Consider the following 19,130-nt stretch of genomic DNA (forward strand, 5'->3'; position numbering starts at 1 on the left):
CCTTAATTCATTAGAGCGACAGAGAGAGAGGAGTGTGTGTGTATGTACAGTACGTGTGTCAATTTAACAAAGGTGCAGACGATCAGAAATCTGCAGAGAGTGAGTGACGTTTGCGCTACTGTATGCCGTATTGAAGTGGACTCGGCCCCAGACTTATTTTTTTCTCCCTGGAAATAAAAACGTTTGGGTTTCCGAGGCTACCATTTAAGTAGTTAATGAATAAGTAAGTAAGAATCAAAAAATAAATAAAAAGAAGAGAGGGCAAGTCACTTCCACGTTGTACTTGTTGTGTGGAGCACAGGAGACAACTTTGTGGGCAGGGGTATGTCCCACAAGAAGTTTACCAACTTCTTATGGGTCTATTTGGAGACCCCTCAAGGAACCCTGGGGGTAAACACCGGACCCTACTTTGAGAGCCACTGGTATAGAGTACAGAAAACAAGATTTGCAAAGTACTCGAGAGCAGGCTTTGTTTTTACAGGGGTTCAGCCTCTATGTATGTAGCAGTCCATGTGATGCATGCACTATATCCAGCAACATCCTGCTTACCCAGTTGTTGGTATTTACGTTGGGTACCGCGGATACTCCATCTTCACAGGTGCAGAAAGGGAGTAATTTGTGCCGCGTTACGTCAATCAAATAGCACTAATCCTAATCATAATACGACTACGACTAAATAGTGTTTCGGTATTTCATTAATTATCTCTAATAGCTGCTTATCCTGATTAGCCTAATTACAAAGTAATCTAGTGCCAAATAATCACATGTAGAGTAGACCAATCACACACTTATTAGCCACAATATTATGCTTCAGGCAAGCAGCCTTTATGCAGATGGAAACATTAATAAGATGAGGCATTTAGGTGCACATCTCTTAAGGGGTAGGTGGAATGCCAGAATTTGTATCGAGTATAGAGAGACAGAGTCGGGCATATTCCACTACAGTCCATTTACTAAACGGACTAACAAGGTTCAACATGAATATTATTATATTATTATTATACTAATATTACAGGGTAACTGATTTGAAATGATTGAAAATAAGAAAATGTGGTTGTTTCATCATCTAAAGTCAAATCACATAAAGTTCTTTGGCCTCACCTCCCCCACGGTGGGCTCTTGTTCTCCGAGTCCCACAATGATGATGCAGTCGGCCTGTCTGATGCAGCGCTGGGTCCAGGGCGTTAGGGTGGGGTCCGACTGGTACAAGACAATACGGTGGATGTCCTCCTGCTGTCCCAGCCAACTGGACAAACGGTACTCATGGACACTACACAGGGATAGGTTTGGCATGAGTTATGTTGGCCAGCAGAGGTACTATACAATTCAAATTTCAGTTTCATTATTGTGTATGTCAACTGATAATTTCACATGTTGCAAGGGAATTTCCGACCTGTCCAAGGCAGCGGAGCCCAGTCGCTGTTTGATACTGTCACTTGTCAGGAGCAGAGTAGGGCCTGCAGAGACATGAGCAAATGCAACTTCATCAAAGACATTCAAACCAGCTGTGAACCAGGTGAGGCCAAGATAGCAGCTCTACAATTGAATGAGTCTGAATTGGTGTCTTACAAAGTAAGTAGTAACTACATTTTTCAAATAATTGTAGTGGAGTAAAAAGTACTATATTTGCCTCTGACATGTAATGGAGTAGAAGTAAAAGTATTGAAAACTGGAAATGCTCCAGTAAAGGAAAAAAGGAAAAAAGAAAACTCAACATTGTACTTAAATACAGTTGTACAGTGGTAAATACTGTAGATAAAATACAATGTTAATGCGTCACTCTGCTCTATACAGGACGTACCGATGCCACTGAGCGCGTGCTGCAGCTCCAGAGTGAATGCAGTGAGTGGCACCTCGTCGGACACGGGTAGGATGGTGACAGTCGCCAGGTTGGACACTGGGTTCCCTGCATCCCATTTGCTGCCGGGGGTGTGGAGGCCCAGGCCGCGAGCTGGACGGGACGCCAGGAGAATGTTATTGCATGCCGTGCTGTGCACATTGTATTTGAGCCAAGGGAGAGCACCTATATTTAACTTACCAGTAGAATACACTAAGTCGCTCACACACACACACACTGCACACACACACACACACACACACACACACACACACACACACACACACACACACACACACAGGCATTGCATTCATATAGTGCCTTTCTCCAAAGCGCTTCACAATGGATTTCACATACATTCACATACTGATGGACCTGCTCATCGGGAGCAGTTTAGGCGGTACAGTGTCTTGCTCAAGGACACATAGCACATAGCCAGAAGGAGTCGGGGATCGAAGCTGGGAACCTTCCGATTTCAAGGACGGTCGCTCTACCTCCTGAGCCACTGCAATAAGTCAAAACATAGGCCTACTTACAAGTGCCATGTGTACCTGCCAATGGTCCGTTGACCTGTTGCATGTTACCGAGGATCTTCTGTCCCAGCAGGTGGATGAGTCTGGTGACTACCTGAGGATAGCGTCTCTTGATGGAGTTGAGAGCCCCCTCAGGTAGCTTGGCCAGCTCAGAGTCCCTGACGGCATGCACCGTGGTGGCCCGGTTCATGTGGGTCAGAGCCTCAACCTGGACAATGGACAATTCTAGTAAGACGTGGAAATAAATAGCCAGTGTTCAATTTGCTAAAATAGCAGATTTACACGCTCACAACGTGTTGCATCATGTGATGCATTGAGATTGTAGAGCTGCAATTTTTTCTATTTGTTGTTTCATATTATAATAGAAAGCAGCTCAATAAAGAACACAGTGGAAATAGTTTTCCCAATGGATTCCCACACATACTTGATACATTTAAATTATGCTAGCTGATAATCAAGCATATCTTCTTCAACTATTGTCAGATTTCTGACAAACTCAAAGGTGACTTTGCCCTAAAAGGGGACCAAAACACTAGCTGCTGTCACATCTGTTTATTCATTGCTTCCACCAAGCCGAAGGCATGGGGGGAGTATGTTTTGCACTCTATAGCCATTAAACGAAACGGGTCTTTCAGATTTTTCATACTCTATCCTGATTGGCTAACAAAATGCCGCAAATCATGAACACATTGTGTGATTTCCCTGACATTTTGCACGCACATTCCCACTAGGCAGAGGAAGAAATGCCACTTGACAATTCTCAAATCAGCCTCATGGTGGTGCTATAAATGGCCTATTCATGTTTTTAACTATAACTGCACCGATCTGTGTAAAACTTTGTATGCACAGTTGCACACTCCCGAGAGGCCAAGGAAAAACCTTTGCCCTGTATTTCACATCTGCTTTTTATAGCGCCACCAGGAGGCTGACTTATGTAAAACATTTTTTACTCCCTCAGATTTTATCCAAATTTCACGCTAATCGGTGCACATGATCTCTATAGTCATGTGATCAAGACAGGTCTGTTTGATTTCTCATATTCCATTCTGCTTGGCTAAAATTGGCTTCCAAAATATACATATTGCCACTAAGCCACTAAGCTGAGGAAGAAATGCCACCATTTTATATACAGTCCATAAGTTTTAAGTCTGTTGTCGCCGTCTCCTCTCCCCTCTTCAAATAACTTCACTAATGATCAGTCAGTAGGTCAGTCCTACCCACCAACACCAGGGTGTACATTTAAATAACTTCACTAATGATCAGTCAGTAGGTCAGTCCTACCCACCAACACCAGGGTGTACATTTAAATAACTTCACTAATGATCAGTCAGTAGGTCAGTCCTACCCACCAACACCAGGGTGTACACTAATGATCAGTCAGTAGGTCAGTCCTACCCACCAACACCAGGGTGTACATTTCTCAATGGAAGAGTATAGGGACTCCACCTCCAACAACTGCAGTTGTACTAATGATATTGTAATAACATACTCTACCGTACAGATTGGTTAGATAATGGTTTAGTCATTTAATAGGTCCTGGATTGTACCATTTGTCGAATAAAATAAAATCACCCACTTATTTTGGACTCACCACACCAATGAGGTCTCCACGACCATACTCCCCTGTCAGCTCTTTCTTCCCATCATCCTTTGCAATGACAGAGCGCAGCCGGCCGCTGAGAACGATAAAGGTGCTGTCCGACTTTTCTCCCTGTCTGAGGGGGAAAAACAACAACAACATTTGAGTGCTACAGTTTACAAAGAAGAAAAACAACAAAAAAGGTGTTTTTTTCTTCTTTCTAATTATTTGTTTGGCCCAAAACATTGTGTTTATTCTCACAACTCGAGTTGGCTTTGTCCGCAGCGTAAACGTCTTTAAATAAATACTTTTTGAAAAGTCTATGAGGAATGAGGTATGTACGGTACGGTAGTGTCTCTATTTTGGGCATGTTATTATAGGATTTATTTGGATCTACAAGCTTACAACATGTCACAATCCAACAAGTTGTGAATTTACAGATCCACTATTTTTGCATATAGGACTTAAGTTGTTAATTCTGAAAGTTTGGAAATGGAACCGAATAGATCCGTAAAAGGTTTCTACTGTACTACTGTATGTAGAGTTCCATAACTACCTGTAGACGGCCCTGCCAGCCTCCACAGCCATCCAGTCCAGAGCAAAGTCAATCTGTCTGACGAAGGACGACACCCTCTTCACCACTGTATGGGCAAAGTTCAACACTATCCTGGGCTCCTCACGTAAGATTCTGCGCACGTGCACACACACACACACACACACACACACACACACACACACACACACACACACACAAGGCAGATGTGCTACGCTCAGTATTGCCATAATTGCCATTATTTGACATCGTTAAGTGTCCATGGGCTACTTCTATAGTATGCAATATGCATGGCTGTGCATGTGGTCGCCATTGACGCACACCTTTCATGCAAACACCTACTCATAGAAGTGGGCCTTTGAAATGGAGAGGAACGTGCAGTCCCTCTGTGCTTTGACACTGAAGATGAGCGGCTCTCCAGTGAGCACGGCCAGGTGGCCCACTATCTCCCCTGGGTGGGCTACAAACAGCAGGGAGTCCTCCTCACGGTCGATCATACGCTGGTACACATGGAGCAGCCCCGAGATCACGAAGGCCACGCTCACATCCTGGGTACCATACAGACATGAGATGCAGAGATGAACCACTTAGCCCATTTAAGACCTGAGTCTACACATGTCTTCTAAATAAACAGTTTTCTGAAAAGCTTAAATATTAAGCCGTCTCTTACCATACTTAACGATACTTATTTTTTACCTCCAAAAACTAGGTGCGTAGTAACCTAATAATTCAATATTTCAAACGTTCTTTCACAGAGAAGCTGAGATTTGACAGTTTGTAGCGGTCGACAGTACTTGCGCGCTCTGCTTGCGCACTAGTAGGCCATTTATGGCCTACTTGTGTGCAACAAGCAAGTAGGCACTTGACAGAGTGCAGTTCTAGTTACTTTTATTATTATTACAAATCATACATTATACTTCAGCCCTATATTTCGGCCATTTGAAAATAGCAGATCTACAAGCGACACATTGTGAGCTTGTAGATCTGCTATTTTCAAATTATTTTTATACATTTGAAAACTTGAATGAGACATTCAGCATAATGAGTACTTTTACTTTTGGTACTTCAAGTACATTTTGATACCAATACTTTTGTACTTTTATTCAAGTATTTCAAGTTTATTCAGAATTTACTTACGCGTATTTCTATATTGCAGTATTTATACTTTTACTTAAGTAAATATTTTGAGTACTTTTTCCACCACTGGAAAAAGTATATATCGGTTCATATCGGTTCATATCGGTATCGGAAATTAGGAGTCATAACGGGATATCGGATATCTGTAAAAAAGTCAATATCGGACATCCCTATAATAGGGGTGCAGAGGCTTTTGTGCTGGTTCTGGACAACTGCCTATCCGACGGACTCGACACCGGGCACTGCACTCCCCGTGGGGGTGTGAACTGTGAACACGTGTGTCGGATTTGAAGTAGGTGGGGTTCTCGAGTTACGTGGATTACAGACATACACATGTACACAGAGACTTGGTGCATTTATTGATATAGCAGATCTAAAAGCTCATAATGCCACGAAGTGACGCGCTATGAGCTTGTAGATCTGGTATTTTGATTAGCCAAAGTATAAAATGACAGATGCTGTCCCGGTTTTAATGGGTTAAGCTCTAAAACGACAAATAGTCAAAATAGCCGCTATACAAGCTGAGCTATGTTTTTGACTATTATAAACTGCCCAAAATAGGCACGTCAGGTTTATAATTGTTAAGGAATATGATTAGCCCCCAAAAAGTGAAAACATTACATAAATAAAGAAAAGCAATGGTCTGTGACACCTCAAAAGACAAGACTGACCTGGTCTCCTTGATTGGCCAACAGACAGCCAGCTTTCACCTGACGTATATTGACTCTACCCTCCAGCAGATTTGGATCCTAAAAGAAGAACAAGGATCATAACGTTTACAAAATTAATGGATGCTCATATACAGAGTGACTTACAAACGACAAGACTGAAATAAGCTGCATGAGTCAATAATCAGTTAAAAGTAATTAGAAAACAAGTTGATGCTACAAAGTAATTAGGATAGCAGGTAAACATAACCTAGTCTATCTGTCTTAATAACAAACAACATGTAGCGTCTGTGGTAAAGAAAGCGGCATACACCTACCTAAATAACATACATAGCATACAGTATGTGTTACACATGTACAACATTGTGCATCGGCGTAACATAACCAGCATGAAAAAGCAAGAAAACTACAAAAATAATCACACTCGTGTGAACTGAGTGGTGCAGGCTGCTCAACAACACAGCTGGCCGGCTACAGTTATACTGCTCAGTGTGAATGGCCCTTTAGGCTGCTCAATAGCGTGTGACCAGAATGCGACCCCAATCAGCTGCAGAGGACAATGGGTTGACCGACAGACCAACCGACTGAATATGCGTGTTTTCAGACTGCAGTGGAAGATGGTAATCCACTGGGGGGAAAACCAGGTGTATTTCAATCAATCACAGTCACAATATTCAGCAAAAAAAACATTTCTAGAATGAAAGTGTTGTGAAGGTGTTGTAGAAGATAGTTGTAGACATGCTATTTACGCCGAATGTTCCCCTCCCCCAGAATATGGATGCTAGGGTTCAAGTGCTTAAAACCTCTTAAGCCCCATTGCTCCCGCCGGCGGGGGCAGCGGCTGTCCACCTCTGAACAGCGATCAGCGGGTCAATGGTCTCAATTGGTCTCTGGTTCTAACTCCGATTTACCCCCTTTACCCCCCTGGGGTTTAACAGGTTTTAAAGGTACATGTCTGTATGCAGAAACAGATCCAGGCCACACAGTACCTGCAGTTGGATGACCTGTAACAGGTCCCTCTTGGCAGCTTGGAAGATGGCGCTGACCCTGTTATAGTGGCTGTGGTGGTTGGTGTATCCTCCTCCAGGTTCACTGTAGTGGTACACAGCAGACGGGACATCCACCATAGTCACGCTTTTCTTCCTGGCAGACTGAGGGGTATGAGAGAAAGTAAGACATGATCACTGATCAAGTCATTTCCGTCTTGGGACAGTTGAAGTTAGAAGCTTTTAAGACGTACACAAATGTAATTAAAAAGTTATTTATTTTCCTATTAACCGTGTGTGACTACATTTCTTCTTTTACTCATTTTGCGTGAGGCATCGGTTTTTAGTTGGCTGTGTATCATTTGCTGGATGCTTTTATACTAATAATGAATTCATTAGTGTAGCACTTTTCCATTTTTTTTAACGGTTTTAAGTACTGTATCCAATATATCAAATGTCACCTTCACACTAGCAGTGTTCATGAAGTCAGGACCCAGAATACAGCATTACTTTGCCGAGATAGAAACGTTGTACGTCCAAAACCATTAGTACTTTTCACAAAATGGAAAATAAAAGAACCTGTCATCCAATAGATATTATTTAGTCACAATAGTTATTATTTAGTCACAATATAATTATCTATATTTATACTATTTGTTAAATACCAGATCTACAAATTCACAACGCATTGCATGGCCGGCATCGTGGCACGTTTTGAGTTTGTAGGTCAGCTAATATTGCTACTTTCGTGAAAATGGTCCTGTAGACCTGTACATCAGCAAGGCTGTGGTACAGTCATAAGCCTTTGAACTCACAGACCTTTTGGACGAAGCTTGTAGGCAGTGTCTCCTCCATAGTAACTGTTGGCTTGTTGAGATGAGCTGACGTATCACCTGGAAGAACAAACACAGTAACCATTCACCATCCATGCTGATCATTCAGCAGACTGATATTTGTCCCAATAATGTTAAACTATAAAAGTAAATTAAATGAATGTTCACAGTTCAGTCAGAATATTGTTTGGTTTTATTTTTATTTAGAGGGCCTTTTCACCATGCACAGTACAACCGAGTCATATCACATAACCAACCATAATTTCTCCTAGGGGTGGGGAGTGATAAAAGGACTGAGAAGGGCATAATAACTGATATTATGTTATTATCAGTCCCAGGGCTGATACCTGTTGTTAGCTGTAGGACTGCTACAGTTTATGACCTGCCATCATCGCAAGCCAAAGTAAAGTAAAGAATTTTAAGGATATTGTTGAATTAGATTTGATGTCCTGATCCGATATTGAAGTGATTTGAATCCTGTTTTCACCTAACTGACCCAAATACAAATCTGAGCTGCTCTGATAGGGATTCAAAGTTTTAACTCTTGGGAGGGCATTAGTCATATCCCTCTGTAACCAAACACGAGCCAGGCTGCATCAGCCCTTTTTTGGATAACCTGACAACGACAAATGCATGGTGGATAATATGTATCACTTATTCAAAAAGGTAATGGGTTTGATTATATGATTGTGAAGATAATTTTATTGACTTTTCTACTCATGTGTATACCTGTATCAGCCATGGAGCTAGACATAGATCTATACCTGTATCAGCCATGGGGCTAGACATAGATCTATACCTGTATCAGCCATGGAGCTAGACATAGATCTATACCTGTATCAGCCATGGGGCTAGACATAGATCTATACCTGTATCAGCCATGGGGCTAGACATAGATCTATACCTGTATCAGCCATGGGGCTAGACATAGATCTATACCTGTATCAGCCATGGGGCTAGACATAGATCTATACCTGTATCAGCCATGGGGCTAGACATAGATCTATACCTGTATCAGCCATGGGGCTAGACATAGATCTATACCTGTATCAGCCATGGGGCTAGACATAGATCTATACCTGTATCAGCCATGGGGCTAGACATAGATCTATACCTGTATCAGCCATGGGGCTAGACATAGATCTATACCTGTATCAGCCATGGGGCTAGACATAGATCTATACCTGTATCAGCCATGGGGCTAGACATAGATCTATACCTGTATCAGCCATGGGGCTAGACATAGATCTATACCTGTATCAGCCATGGGGCTAGACATAGATCTATACCTGTATCAGCCATGGGGCTAGACATAGATCTATACCTGTATCAGCCATGGGGGTAGACATAGATCGAAGAAACTTCCTGCGTTCTGGAACGTTGTGATGTCATGTAAAAAAAAAAAGAAGAACAACCACTAATCAGTCTGAGAATTTTGCATTGCAAAATGGTAATAGAATAAAAAAAATATATATATGTAAAGCCTTCTATCACAGAATGTAGCTCAAAGCGGTCTATAACAAAACAGAAGTAAACATATATAGGCTTTAATTAAACATATTTTTTATTCAGATACTGCAGGTGATTGTAGAGACAGGAATTTGAGAGAAGACAAGGGGAAGACATGATGAGATTCTGATTAAAACTTGAGTCTGTGGGAAGCACCTTTATGTTCCATACGTAACTTCCTGCACTACCAGCTGCCCCAGAGAAAAAGCAGTAATTTAACAGTAGCAGGTGAGACAAAGGATAAGGGTTCAGGACTTGGTTATTCGTCTCAACTGCTCAATTGACAAGACACAATATGAAATGGTTTTGTGTTTTATCATACCTGTGTCAGCAGACCCCTGGGGCCCTTTTTCAGGGGCAGAGTCTTCTTGCTGGGATTGGGATTGTCTACGCAAACCTTTGTGAGGATGGGTCTCGCCTACAGCATGGGCCACGGAGACCAAAGGAATGGCTTGGCTCTCCTGTGACACACACACACACACACACACACACACACACACACACACACACACACACACACACACACACACACACACACACACACACACACACACACACACACACACACACACACACACACACACACACACACACACACACACACACACACACACACACACACAGATTGAATACTCTATGAGTCATTTTATTGCAGATATACAGTATGTATAATGTATAGTGCAGTACATTCAGAATTCAGTCACACGTAAAAACAAGTCACCTGCTTGGAAATTCAATAATGCCTGTAGTGTTTGTAGTATTGTACATCAATTTTACTGCTCTATAAAGCACTTGTAGTAAATGTGATTTCTTCACAGGTCTTCTTATATGACACGATCTAAGATTTGCCTATGGGAATTCCAATACAAAAAAATAACGCAGAGCCCGTGACCAAGGGGTAGGTGTGACCAATGTTGTGGGGTGAGGTAAGTTAGTGTTGTACCGGGTTGAATGTTGTGGGGTAAGGTAAGTTAGTGTTGTATCGGGTTGAATGTTGTGGGGTAAGGTAAGTTAGTGTTGTGTAAGGTAAGTTAGTGTTGTATCGGGTTGAATGTTGTGGGGTGAGGTAAGTTAGTGTTGTGTAAGGTAAGTTAGTGTTGTATCGGGTTGAATGTTGTGGGGTGAGGTAAGTTAGTGTTGTATCGGGTTGAATGTTGTGGGGTAAGGTAAGTTAGTGTTGTGTAAGGTAAGTTAGTGTTGTATCGGGTTGAATGTTGTGGGGTGAGGTAAGTTAGTGTTGTGTAAGGTAAGTTAGTGTTGTATCGGGTTGAATGTTGTGGAGTGAGGTAAGTTAGTGTTGTGTAAGGTAAGTTAGTGTTGTATCGGGTTGAATGTTGTGGGGTGAGGTAAGTTAGTGTTGTATCGGGTTGAATGTTGTGGGGTAAGGTAAGTTAGTGTTGTATCGGGTTGAATGTTGTGGGGTAAGGTAAGTTAGTGTTGTGTAAGGTAAGTTAGTGTTGTACCGGGTTGAATGGTGTGGGGTAAGGTAAGTTAGTGTTGTGTAAGGTAAGTTAGTGTTGTATCGGGTTGAATGTTGTGGGGTAAGGTAAGTTAGTGTTGTGTAAGGTAAGTTAGTGTTGTATCGGGTTGAATGTTGTGGGGTAAGGTAAGTTAGTGTTGTGTAAGGTAAGTTAGTGTTGTATCGGGTTGAATGTTGTGGGGTGAGGTAAGTTAGTGTTGTGTAAGGTAAGTTAGTGTTGTATCGGGTTGAATGTTGTGGGGTAAGGTAAGTTAGTGTTGTGTAAGGTAAGTTAGTGTTGTACCGGGTTGAATGGTGTGGGGTAAGGTAAGTTAGTGTTGTGTAAGGTAAGTTAGTGTTGTACCGGGTTGAATGTTGTGGGGTAAGGTAAGTTAGTGTTGTGTAAGGTAAGTTAGTGTTGTACCGGGTTGAATGGTGTGGGGTAAGGTAAGTTAGTGTTGTGTAAGGTAAGTTAGTGTTGTGTAAGGTAAGTTAGTGTTGTGTAAGGTAAGTTAGTGTTGTACCGGGTTGAATGGTGTGGGGTAAGGTAAGTTAGTGTTGTGTAAGGTAAGTTAGTGTTGTACCGGGTTGAATGGTGTGGGGTAAGGTAAGTTAGTGTTGTGTAAGGTAAGTTAGTGTTGTACCGGATTGAATGGTGTGGGGTAAGGTAAGTTAGTGTTGTGTAAGGTAAGTTAGTGTTGTACCGGGTTGAATGGTGTGGGGTAAGGTAAGTTAGTGTTGTGTAAGGTAAGTTAGTGTTGTGTAAGGTAAGTTAGTGTTGTGTAAGGTAAGTTAGTGTTGTACCGGGTTGAATGGTGTGGGGTAAGGTAAGTTAGTGTTGTGTAAGGTAAGTTAGTGTTGTACCGGGTTGAATGGTGTGGGGTAAGGTAAGTTAGTGTTGTGTAAGGTAAGTTAGTGTTGTACCGGGTTGAATGGTGTGGGGTAAGGTAAGTTAGTGTTGTGTAAGGTAAGTTAGTGTTGTACCGGGTTGAATGGTGTGGGGTAACTGGTAAGTTAGTGTTGTGTAAGGTAAGTTAGTGTTGTACCGGGTTGAATGGTGTGGGGTAAGGTAAGTTAGTGTTGTGTAAGGTAAGTTAGTGTTGTACCGGGTTGAATGGTGTGGGGTAAGGTAAGTTAGTGTTGTGTAAGGTAGGTTAGTGTTGTACCGGGTTGAATGGTGTGGGGTAAGGTAAGTTAGTGTTGTGTAAGGTAGGTTAGTGTTGTACCGGGTTGAAGAGCTCAGTGGTCAGACCCAGGTAGTTGTGGAGGGCCAGAAACGTCACCCTTTGCAGCCGCACCATGATGATCTATACCCGAAGGAAGAAGATGAATACCGATGAACAACTCGCACACAATGTGAAAAACTGAAAATATCATATCATATTACATTTATATTTTACATTGTAAACCTTCTCTTATCCAGACACACTCGACAAAATTGAGCAGTTATGGTATTTTTCAAGACCATGATAGTGGAAATAGACACATTGCTTGTTGCAGGGATTCAATATTATTATATTTTTTTATAATTATACCGTATATATATATAGACCCTATAAAATTATACAAAATCTTATATTATAGGGTCTAAGTGGTTAAATAATATAGATTCAGGCCAGGGACTGCCTAGCAGTCTGGGCACCTAGGCTGCTAATCCAGCGTGTCGCGGGTTCGACTCCCGATCCCGACGACCTTTGCTGCGCGTCACTCCCCATCTCTCTCCACACTTCCTGTCAACTTACTGTACACTTTCAAATAAAGGCAGAAAAAGCCCCAAAGATATCTTTAAAAAATAATAATAATATAGATTCATAATAGGATAGGAAAGGCCCACAGGGTCTGGCAAAAAGGTTAATCACAAAATGACACATGCTGAACTACTACCACAACACTGGTAATAGTAATAGTATAATATACCCGGGCCTAGTCTATTCATCAGAGATGGGCTCTATTAATGTAGTTGTGATCAACACAAGTTCAGGAGTGGAGGAGACAACCCTACTTATCACTGCCACTCCCCCGTTCACAATCATCTCCTTATCTACCATATCTGCCTTCACTTATCAGCCACTCCCCGTTCACAATCACCATTATAGTACTACACACCTGCCTCAATGCACCACAGCCAATCATTGTTGCACTGCAAACAGTATAAATAAACCTGTGATCACTCAACTGCCTTTTTGTTCTGCTTCACGTCCTGTCCCACCCCAAACTCCCCCTTCCTCCTCTGTTCTCACTCTTCCTCCTTTTGTCCAAGGCTATGACAGAAAGCCTACGGGCCGGGCGGGCAGGCCCCATTGGCGCGCATGTGAGGCAAAACTGGAACCGGACGTTTGGTATAATACATTGGAGTCAATGCAGTGGGCTGGACCAGCTTGTGAACAACGATTGTGTCCTTTGTCAATTAATATGTTCAGGAATATAAAAGAAGACAGGTTGGTACGTTTAGAAAACGTACTTTTGCTCTTTCGATAGCTCAATAAACGTACACTGAAAAGCAATACAGCAGAAAACAATGTGTGATATGCCTTCTTGTATTTTCCTGGGCCGAGTACCGGTCCGGACCTTTCACAAAGGTCGCACTCGCAATAGTGTTTGTTCTAATCTGATCCACCCGTCCCTCGTTGACTCCCAGTGCAACGAATATGCCAGCTGGAAATGCTGGATAGTGAAAATGACGTAGATATCCGTACCTTCTTTTTATTTACCATGATCTATTTCTCTGGGAACCCAAGGGGGCAGAGACGACCGACTGCTCCCCGAATAGAGCAACGATGGCAATCAGCTCCTGAGAGACTACGCCCCCACCTACCATCTCATCCCGTTTCACATTCATCTCATTTCGTTTAAATACAAAATCGTTAATAGGTGTAATTTCTTACTAGTGAAATCATCATTTTACCTGGACAACGCGAACCATAGTCTCAGGGTACTTCTCAAAGACAGACTCAAAGGCTGAGGCGGGGAGTCGCAGCACGGTGGAGGGGCTGGCTGCCCTGGCAGACACAGTCTTGTAAGGTGCTGGATAGCCCTGAATGATGTACAGGTGTGGACAGCAAGACAGAAGCCATGAGATTAGGGGTGCAACAGTTAATTTAAAAAGCATTTAATCGATTATAAAAAATAACTGCTAACTAAATTGGCATATCATTATAGGCGAAAGGCAAACAAAATGTGTGACATAGTATAAAATAAAATAACCACACTTCTTGATTATTCGATTAATCGTGAAATGTAATCGATAAAACAATCGAGGGTTGCAGACCTACATGAGATACCAGCCACAATCAAAATATCATACGGTAAGTATGATATTACAGAATATACAGTACATCTACATATTTTGTGCATAAAGGTGAAGCACACAAATTGAGCACAATGAGCAGGGAGAGATGTGTAGCAATTTAAAGCAACATAGTTTGACATAATAGTCTACTAAGTAATGCAATAAAGAATCATATCACGTAGAATAGAATTTGCCTATATCCTAGCCAATTTAGACATTGTTTTATTCTGCTTCTAAATGAATAATAAAAAACTATATGAGCTAATTACTCAACATGAACATACAGTGATGCTATCCAGGATGCTAAGCAGGCTGTGGACACTGTCCCCTGGCAGCACTTCCTTTACCATAACGTCTGTCCCATCCTATGGCAAGAGAGAAATAATATGTTATGTAAGTTATAACATTCAGTCTTTCTTAGGTAACAATTTCATTCAGCACAATATGCAAATACTAGTAAATACAATTACCAGGACCAATCACAAGGAGGTAAGTGTTTGTCTGTTCAATAACACTTTGAACATCTACACGTTGTGAGCTTGTAGATCGGCTATTTGAACTATTTGAAAAGGTTTTTCTAAATAGTAAAAAATGGCAAATAAGTTTAGGGATGAAGGGGTAAGGGGTGGCGCAAGATATTCCCTTGTTCCTAAACTTCTTTGCCTTTTTTTTTTTACTGTTTTGAAAATCATTTAAAAATCGGCTATTTGAACTATTAAAAAATGTTTTTCAAAATAGTTTAAAAAAAAATAATAATAATAATAAGGCAAAGCTGTTTTCTTCTAGCTGTGCTTACTGTATTGTTTACTTAAGTTATTTGTCTGCTTCGCTTTGTTTTTATTTACTTTCCTTTTTGGCATTATACCGATATAAACGGTTACAATACTAATATATAACATCTTACAATCAATCACACAGTCACATCAGCACAATTTCCATCACTACTGGTTCTAGGATGATTAATGCATACATATACAATTTACAATTTACAATTTAGGCATTTAGCAGACGCTCTTAATCCAGAGCGACTTACATTAAGCAAGAACAAAAAAAGCATGGGAATACATCACATAAAAACATTTATCATGAAACATGCGTAAGCTAAGAAAGTAACAGTGGAATATCCATATAATGAAACTATACATATAAACTACTATGCTATACATATGTACTATGACGTGATATGACATATACTGAACGAGTGTATGAGCCAGAACATCTTACACTCTCGTGGATCCAGAGTTCTATTCGGCCATCTTGAACAACATAGATGCTGTCATCTAGGTCCCCGGGACGGAAGAGTGCCTCTCCCTGGTGTAACTGGATCGATACCATGTGACGACACAGCTCTAAGAACAGGGGCTTGTCAAAATGACCCAGCACCCTGGTCATGACACACAACATAATAATCATGGTAAAACTTTCATTATGGCTGCTGAAGAAAGTCAATTTGATTAAATTGAGTGCTAGACATACTTCCAGTTTTCTCAAATTCAACAAAACAATCACACCCGTGTGATTGAGTGAGGGGCGCTCTTATCACCATACATAGTTATACATCACATTTCGTGCTCAACCAATCAAATCATCACAAATGTCTTTCCGGCCAATCACAATTTGCATCCTCACTTTTCTGTCTTCACTTTTAGCTTTAATGTTTGTGTTCACACAAACCTGGAAAGCACTATTATACCGACTCCCTAAGGGGAGGAAATAGTGGTCTGTGAGCATATAAATAATGCTTCTGTGATCATGCCAGGAGACACATACTACATAGCGAGCCGTCTTGTGCACTGCAGTTGATTAATATAACAACAAAATTCAATATCATCAATTACATTTTTTTTTTAATTAAATAATTTCAGGAAAAGAAAAAAAAAACTATGTACAGAGTGTGTGTGTGTGTGTTGGGGGGGGGATGATCACTTGTTTAAGGGGGAAGGATCATTTCCTCTCCCTTGGTCCTGCTGAAAGGTGGATTTTCAGGCCTATTTTAAAATATGTAAGTGATTTTTTGAGGGAGGGGGTCAGGGCATTCCACACCTGGGTAGCCATGTTGTAGAAGGATAATTTACCCGTATTTGTTTTGAAAGTGGGTGGTACCAGATCGTTGTTCACGCTCCCTCTATTGTTGTGGCTGTGGGTGTCACTCACTTTTTTGAGGTAGTTAGTCAGGTATGCGGGTACTGCATTGAGGGCAAGACTGCGTTTCCAATTGTGAATGTCAATCCCATTTTCAATTGCTTAACTCCGTCTTCTACCCGGAGCCAAATTTAAGGATTTTGATTACAATCAGTGGGCTCGCATTGTGAACCCACCCATCTTAATCCCAGTAATGAACAGCAAATTGTATGAAAATAAATATCTGTTCCGTCATTAAATAGCTGGTCTACATGCAAGCATTTCTCTCTGTGCATAAGAAAGCAGTTTCCTACCAGACCACACCTACAAATGTGTTTGACAGGGGACGATGCCAATTAAACGTTCTTAGCCTCAGTTGTCTTACTATCTTCTATCAAAACAAAAAAGGAAAAAAAGAAAGCTTGAATCAAAAGTTATCTTACCTGACATTTTTCAGCATGTACAACACCTCAGAGGGCAGGTGAGAGTTCTGGACATCAAACTCAGTCAGGTCAGCTTCTAGAAGACAGGGAGGAGGCTCCTTGGGCTGAAGGGTGGTTGGCTCCTTCCGGATACGTAAGATCCTAACACACACACACACACACACACACACACACACACACACACACACACACACACACACACACACACACACACACACACACACACACACACACACACACACACACACACACACACACACACACACCTTGGTGGCTTGCTTGGCTACGCCATTTAAAGAAATGTGTGCAAAACAGACACAAATCAAAATTATTGGTTTACATTAGCCATAGGCCTCCGCCTGGATGGCCATTACAGAATAGGGACTTACTTGTGAGCTATAGACAGGACTTTAGTTCTCTTCCTGACACGCGGCCGAGAGGCTGAGTTTTGACCGGAGATAGAGTTTGATGATAGGGTCTGAACCTGCAGCAACACAAAAAGTCTATTTGTTCACATTCAATGTTTATTCAACACCATTGAAGAACAAATCTATTGAAATATTTCACAATGATTCGTTGCTGATGATGTTATACAAAATAAATATACAACAGAATAATTATTTTAAAAGAAATGTGCTCAAGATTATTTGATTAATAGATATTATAAGTAATCATGATTGTGTTTTGGGCATAACATGAATTAAACTAATCAGAGATATGAGAACCAAAAGAAATGTCGGAGGGACTGAATGTAGAGCTATATATTATATATGGATGAAAAGATCTGTCTGCTGTTTAATGTTTATTCCACTATCTGAATAAATGTTCAGCAATATCTAATATTCAATAAGTCTATGTAATATGTTGATAGTCCAGTGTTAATGTTGGGTTATCACTGCATCATGTGCAACAACACAAAGCAATGTAATGTGTGTGTGTGTGTGTGTGTGTGTGTGTGTGTGTGTGTGTGGATACAAAGATGTAAAAATATCGTTTCAAATACATATTACGATTAGGAATTATGTGCAGTGTGCAGAGAGGCCACCTTTCTCATTATCTTCCTTCCATAGAACATCACTTTGTCTCTCTTCCTGAAACGATAGTGTGGTGTGTCAGCCTGCCCCTCTGAAACACAACAAAGAAACAACATGTTGTTATGGTTGAGTTTGTGTCTTACTTACAGTAATATCTCATTTATACTCCATTGTACAATCCTGTATAATTTAAGCGAGGCAACATCTTGTGAGCTTGTCGATCCACTATTTTCGGCACTGGACACTTGGATAGCTAATGTTAGTTATAGCCTATTCGATTAACATCATACATTAGTCACAATAACAATTCATTTACATGAAACCTGTTATAAGTAAGTGGTTCCATAACTTATATTCACTGTCAAACATTCAAACACATTATGTCCATCTTTTCTTCGTTACACTTACTGTAGTAAGGATGGCACTTTTTGTAGGTTTACTCTTGATACATTTACATTAAAAAAAGAATCGCCCCACAATGAAGGTGCTTTGGGCTTAGCTGACCTGTCCTCAACTGACCAATAACTAAACCCAGTAAATGAGTACAGCTTCTCACTTTCTCTCAATAAAAATGTAAAGGCAAAAAAAGTTATACTGACTCTTGTATCTTCTGTAGAGGAGAAAGACAATAACCCCAATAAGAGAGACCATGGCCCCTGCTCCAATTAGCACAGCAGTCAACTGTGAGAAAAACAAAAAGCATTTTGATTAATATAAATAATCAAAAACCAATGAGAAAGACTAAACAACCACTCTAATAGATAATAATGAGAGATTCAATGTGAAATATCGATTTGATTCATTGTATTTTGGAATACCGTTTTTGTTTTCTCTCAGTGAAAAAGAAAGAATGTATTTTGTTACCATATTAGTTTCAGTCCTTTCCTCCACAAACTGCTGCACTCTGACTTTGATCTGAGTACCATAAGGAAGCAAGCTCTGCAACATCAACCACAGAAACAGGAAGTCAGCCACATGGTATAGAACTATAGGCTAATATCTTCAGAGTTACATTAAGACTGAGGATTTTACTGTGTAAAGCAAAGGGATCCAACGGACAGACAGCATTTATTAATTTAATAACATGTATAAATAAGTATTCACAAAACAAATTCATCCTATGGGCAGGGTTGTGTTGTGTATGTATTC

The 19,130-nt window shown here is 40.9% G+C and overlaps 1 protein-coding gene across 1 annotated transcript in view; it reads right to left on the reverse strand.

Moving 5' to 3' along the window:
• pnpla7b (patatin-like phospholipase domain containing 7b) overlaps nucleotides 1-19,130 on the reverse strand; it is a 33,268-nt gene that overhangs the window by 12,350 nt on the left and 1,788 nt on the right. The window contains exons 3-23 of the mRNA XM_080766476.1: nucleotides 18,846-18,920; nucleotides 18,581-18,662; nucleotides 17,993-18,072; nucleotides 17,337-17,431; nucleotides 16,948-17,088; nucleotides 15,608-15,767; nucleotides 14,668-14,748; nucleotides 14,000-14,128; nucleotides 12,321-12,401; nucleotides 9,958-10,096; nucleotides 9,451-9,498; nucleotides 8,113-8,186; nucleotides 7,297-7,458; nucleotides 6,311-6,388; nucleotides 4,845-5,050; nucleotides 4,506-4,637; nucleotides 3,962-4,085; nucleotides 2,389-2,578; nucleotides 1,802-1,951; nucleotides 1,394-1,457; nucleotides 1,102-1,270 (exon numbers count right to left, since the gene is read on the reverse strand). Of these exons, the coding sequence (XP_080622602.1) occupies nucleotides 1,102-1,270; nucleotides 1,394-1,457; nucleotides 1,802-1,951; nucleotides 2,389-2,578; nucleotides 3,962-4,085; nucleotides 4,506-4,637; nucleotides 4,845-5,050; nucleotides 6,311-6,388; nucleotides 7,297-7,458; nucleotides 8,113-8,186; nucleotides 9,451-9,498; nucleotides 9,958-10,096; nucleotides 12,321-12,401; nucleotides 14,000-14,128; nucleotides 14,668-14,748; nucleotides 15,608-15,767; nucleotides 16,948-17,088; nucleotides 17,337-17,431; nucleotides 17,993-18,072; nucleotides 18,581-18,662; nucleotides 18,846-18,920 (2,460 nt within the window). The remainder of the gene's footprint in view (nucleotides 1-1,101; nucleotides 1,271-1,393; nucleotides 1,458-1,801; nucleotides 1,952-2,388; nucleotides 2,579-3,961; nucleotides 4,086-4,505; nucleotides 4,638-4,844; nucleotides 5,051-6,310; nucleotides 6,389-7,296; nucleotides 7,459-8,112; nucleotides 8,187-9,450; nucleotides 9,499-9,957; nucleotides 10,097-12,320; nucleotides 12,402-13,999; nucleotides 14,129-14,667; nucleotides 14,749-15,607; nucleotides 15,768-16,947; nucleotides 17,089-17,336; nucleotides 17,432-17,992; nucleotides 18,073-18,580; nucleotides 18,663-18,845; nucleotides 18,921-19,130) is intronic.

The sequence above is a fragment of the Protomyctophum bolini genome (genome assembly GCF_963924005.1).
Source record: "Protomyctophum bolini genome assembly, chromosome: 6".
Classification (NCBI taxonomy): Eukaryota; Metazoa; Chordata; class Actinopteri; order Myctophiformes; family Myctophidae; genus Protomyctophum; species Protomyctophum bolini.